Raw genomic sequence first — 4,976 nt, forward strand, 5'->3', positions numbered from 1 at the left:
ACTTCTCCTACAGTACCAATACTTCTCTTCTATGGTATCGATACCCACTTCAGTACCGATACCATTTTAGCATTCTGGAATTTCCAACTTGATAATGGTATCGATACCTTACTCTTGGTATCGATACTCCCCTTTCAGTATCGGTACCTCCCTCAATCAGTACCGATATTGATCCTTGAACTCAAACTGATTTTGCCTTGAAGTATCGGTACTGTTCTTCCAGTACCGATACCCTTGCCCAGAAATTGACATTTTTATTTCAAAAATTAACCAAAACTTACCTAAATATCCTACTTTTATCTCCCTTTATGCCTTTAAACTCAACTTCATTCCTCAAAACCAACTTATCCCAATTTAATACTCCTCAATATCCAAAATCTCACTAGAACACTTGAATCTCAAAATCATACCATATTTTCAAACATGTTATTAATCATTTCTAATCCTTCTAACTCCTTAATTAGACCCTTGACAAGTCAAATTTATCAATAGAAATCCAAAAACTAAACCATATCAACAAATCATTAAAAACACCCACTTTACAAATTCATCAGTAAAACACTCATCTCTTAGTTTTAATATCCCTAAAGCATCCTTTAAGTTTATATATCACTCAAAGAACAAGAACCAACTTAAAGATTTAAGGAACAAGCAACTAAAATTCATCTCACCTTTAAAACTGGAGCTCAAAGCAATGAGGAATGAGATAACAATGGTTTCTAGACTTTTCTTTTCCTTTTCTCTCTTATCCACATGTTTGTTATCCCTTAAAAAGGGAAGATAAAAATCCTTCCTTTGAAAAGACCATAATGCCTTCTAATAATCCAATTTTGATATCAAGTCATAAACAAAATTTCCAAAATAAATCCTTGAACTTTTCAAGTTATTTCAATTAAACCACTAAGTTTTAAATTCTTACATTTTGATCACTGACCCGATGTTTGGGGTGTTAACGAAATTTTTTCGATTTGAGTTTATAAAATTTAAATCAAGTCGAATTGAATTGAATTTTCGAGTTTCTGTTTAACTTTAATTATAAATATTTATCATATTATAATATTATTTGATTCTAATTCAGTTCAGTCTATAAAATAGATGACTCGAAATTTTTTCGATTTGAGTTTAGAAAATTTAAATCAAGTCGAATTGAATTGACTTTTCGAGTTTCTGTTTAAATTTAATTATAAATATTTATAATACTATAATATTATTTGATTCTAATATTAATAGTCTTTTTAACCATATACAAGACATAATTTTCTTCATATTTTTCCATATGTTATATACATATATCATACAAAGTCAAGGGACTTGACTCAAACTTAAAAATTAATCCATTAATTACTAAAAATTTTGAGATATTCGAGTTGTATTTTACAACTCGATTTTAACTTGAAATTTTTTTAAGTTGAGTTTATGAAATTACATCTCAAAGTCAATTTGTATCAAATTTTTTGAATCAATTCAAGTTGAAAAATAAATTTTTCGAATCGAATTGAGTATTGTTTACATATAGTTGGTTAAATCTAACTGTTAAATCCTAAACCCAACATAATCACTTATTGTTATGACCCAAAATGAACTAAATGTTGTTGATTATGTTGGGTTAATTGGTGGGGAAATTTAGCATTTAAGGTTATATTTTGAGGGTTTAGGGTTGTTGCTTCAAGTTCAATTTGTTATGACAGATTTTGAGAATAGATTATGAATTTGGGGTTGGGCATGTAATTGAAGTATTTTTGAAATTTTAGGATTAAAATGTAATTGAAGTATTTTGGAATTTGGGGTCTAGAATGTAATTGATGACTGTGTTGCAAGTTTTAAAAGTTGGGGTGGATCTAAATGCAAGCGCCAGAAAATTCAGTGACCATTTATATAATTTACCCTAACGGCAATGAAACCACTGTTAAGTCGGGATCATATTGCAAACGAACTAAATATTTAGTGATTGTATTACAAGTTTTAAAAGTTGGGGACATAAATGCAAGCATCTAAAAAGTTCAATTAGCATTTATATACTTTACCCTTAATATTATTGAAGAATAAAAGATTCTCACCAATAATAATAGACTTTTTGAAAAGTATAAGAATAATAGATTTGATGATGCTATATATAGGTATGATTGCAATGTATGTTTTTGGGGGTACATTTGCAACAACTTATTTATGTTTTTCTCAACCCGAATCCCGGAAAACAATAAAGGAAAAGAATTTGAGAGAAAAAGAAGGAAGCAGTAATTAATAAAGCTGCAGAGAAAGGAGGAAGAAGGAATAAAAAGAAGATCCACCTCGAACTACTCTGTTCTGCTTTGAGGCTGTAAGTATTTGCTTGTTTTAACTGAAGTTGTTATCTCTTGTTACCATGAAATCAATCATTTCTGAAATTCAATCTTTTATTTGTAGTTGTTGTTGCAGAACTTGGAGCTGCTTGTTAAATGTTTGTTTGTTATCAAGGGTATTTTGTGAGTAACGATAATGAGGGAAGAAGACTCGAATTGGTTCTCAAGATGGGAGGAGGAGCTGCCGTCCCCGGAGGAGCTGATGCCGCTTTCCCAAACCCTAATTACGCCTGATCTTGCTCTCGCATTCGATATTCGTAACCCAAACCAGAACTACCAGCTGCCTCCTCCTCCTCCTCCTCCTGTTGCTGCTCTTCCTCTTCCGTCGCCTGCAGTTGTGCAGCCTCCTATGCCCACCTCTTCCGAATTCGCCTCCGATTCCGGGGACTTGGGGTCCGGGGGTGCCGGAGATGAGCCCGCACGCACGCTCAAGCGGCCTCGACTCGTGTGGACCCCACAGCTGCACAAGAGATTCGTTGACGCAGTGGCTCATTTGGGGATCAAGAACGCTGTCCCCAAGACCATAATGCAATTGATGAGTGTTGACGGTTTGACCAGAGAAAACGTCGCTAGTCATTTGCAGAAATATCGCCTTTATCTGAAGAGAATGCAAGGCTTATCTGGTGGTGGCGGCGGGGATCCCAACGGCGGAGCTGGCACTGCCGGGTTGAGTGCTACGGCTGATCCAGCTACTGACCATTTGTTTGCAAGCTCACCGGTTCCACCCCACTTCCTTCATCCTAGTAGGGGTAATTCAGAGCATTTCTTGCCGTTTGTGCCAGTGCCGGCGCTGCAGCGTCAACACCATCACCAGCAACAACAGCAAATGGTGGCAGCCGCAGTAGGACATCCGCATTTACAGAGTCAGTATCATAGGCAATTGGGGCATTTTGGGTCATCATCAAATGGCCAATTCGAGCATGCCTTCATAAGTAGGCAGAATCAGCAACCACTGCATAGGATGGGTGGGACACCCCTGCATAACCGAGTTCCCAGTAGTCATGTCGAAGACTTGGAATCTGCCAACGGGAATGGTGGAAGGAAGGTTCTCACTTTATTTCCATCAGGAGATGATTGATTCACAATTATTGTCACTCCATTTTCACCATTCTACTCTTCTTCTTTATGTTCATTAGTCCTTTCATTCTAGTTTCATCATGTAGAATCTTGAGGGGTACTGGTAATTGGCAAATGAGTAAATTGCAGTTCTTTAATCCCAGTTTTCATCTTAAGCTGGTAGGGAGTGTATTTAATCTAGTTCTAGTCTCTTCAATACTTTCTGCCACTTAGTAGAGTCAATTGCAGCTTGAGTTCTTTCATAATTTTCAGTTCTGCAGACTTCCGTGCCTGTAACTAAGTCGTTACCGTCTTCGTTCTCGGTCAGCGTTATTGGAAGGGACCGCAATGTCAGTGTAAGATACAATAAATTCTTAAGCTTATAAATTTTTGCAATTAATTCGTCTGCTAATGGAGTTTGTGTTAATCATTTCTTCTTAGTTGATACTGTTATTAGAGGTAAGTTGTACATTATGATCTGCAATATGAAGGGCATCTTGATCTCTGACTTCACATTATCTTTTGTTTATTTTTAATTCTAAATTTCCATGAGCATTGGCTGGATATTCTGAAATCACAGCATCTTTAACATTTGGGACTTGTTGAATGATATAAGTTTTATAGTGTGGAGTAGAGAACTTACCATTTCTGATCAAAGAATCATATAGATTTCGTTGGCATACAGCTGAAACATACAGTCTTGGGTCTTCATTCTTGTCAGAAATTCTCTTTCTTTTTGGTGTCAAATTTGGTTACATTTAGATGAGCAACATCTTTGTGGCTTGTTATGGATATGATATGATATGATTTGATATGATAGATTGTTTTATTTTTTTTTTGAATAGTTGGGGTTTTTTTTGTAAGATAGTATATGTTTAAAATTTTCTTAAATTATTGATAACACACGTACACACTGCAGATACTTGAACTCAAATCTACTAGAAAGAACAACATTTATTTTTATCACTGAGGTCACTATAATTTCACACATATTAATGTTCTATTTAATTTTGATCTCATCAGTCAAGTTTTTTTTCTTATTTCTTTTTTGATAAATCTAGGGTGAATATAAAGTAGTATGTGTTTAAATATTTTATCATTTGACAATAAACACTAATATCCTTACGTACACTATAATCGAATTCAAAATCTCATGAGATAACAATAATCTCGTAATCACTTAGATTCGTGCAACTCATCATTAAAGTTGCATTATGGGAAGCTAGGGTTAAAAAATTTACATTAGTTCATGAGGAATGCTATATGATTTTGAAATAATATATTATTCTCCACCATTTCTGTTATGAGATGTCAACCTCTTCCATCTCATTAATGGCTGTCATATGGTCGGTATATCATAATGATTAGAAAATTAGTTAAGATTGTAATGAAATCCTAATAAATCCAAATTGCAAAAAGCATGGGAAATGATCGTATCCAATTTGCAATCCCAGCTGTCGGATGATTGCATCTATTTAAGTCAACTGTTGGGGGTATAAACATGGCTATTTTATGCCAAAGTTTTTGAACGTGGAAGGCAGACTGTGACAGACAGGTGTAGTTAGTGAATATTCCAAGGCC

General features: G+C 34.8%; 1 protein-coding gene across 3 annotated transcripts; it reads left to right on the forward strand.

The window, feature by feature from the left end:
• The first annotated feature begins 2,154 nt into the window (after positions 1 to 2,154).
• Positions 2,155 to 3,728, forward strand: LOC120187979 (transcription factor MYBC1-like). 3 transcript variants are annotated; one of them, XM_039191554.1, is made up of 3 exons: positions 2,155 to 2,317; positions 2,416 to 2,977; positions 3,011 to 3,728. In XM_039191554.1, the coding sequence occupies exons 2-3, from the start codon at positions 2,476 to 2,478 to the stop codon at positions 3,415 to 3,417; spliced, it is 909 nt and encodes a 302-aa protein (XP_039047485.1). In that variant the 5' UTR covers positions 2,155 to 2,317; positions 2,416 to 2,475; the 3' UTR covers positions 3,418 to 3,728. The 3 variants fall into 3 exon arrangements, with proteins under 3 accessions (XP_039047485.1, XP_039047484.1, XP_039047483.1); XM_039191553.1 differs by having other exon boundaries at positions 2,404 to 3,727; XM_039191552.1 differs by having other exon boundaries at positions 2,416 to 3,727.
• The last annotated feature ends 1,248 nt before the right edge of the window (positions 3,729 to 4,976 follow it).

The sequence above is a fragment of the Hibiscus syriacus genome, unplaced genomic scaffold (genome assembly GCF_006381635.1).
Source record: "Hibiscus syriacus cultivar Baekdansim isolate YM2019G1 unplaced genomic scaffold, ASM638163v2 tig00116937_pilon, whole genome shotgun sequence".
NCBI classification, from domain to species: Eukaryota; Viridiplantae; Streptophyta; class Magnoliopsida; order Malvales; family Malvaceae; genus Hibiscus; species Hibiscus syriacus.

Excerpts from the sequence above, each read along its gene's own strand:
- LOC120187979 (XM_039191553.1), top strand. The coding sequence starts at position 2,476 with ATGAGGGAAGAAGACTCGAATTGGTTCTCAAGATGGGAGGAGGAGCTG.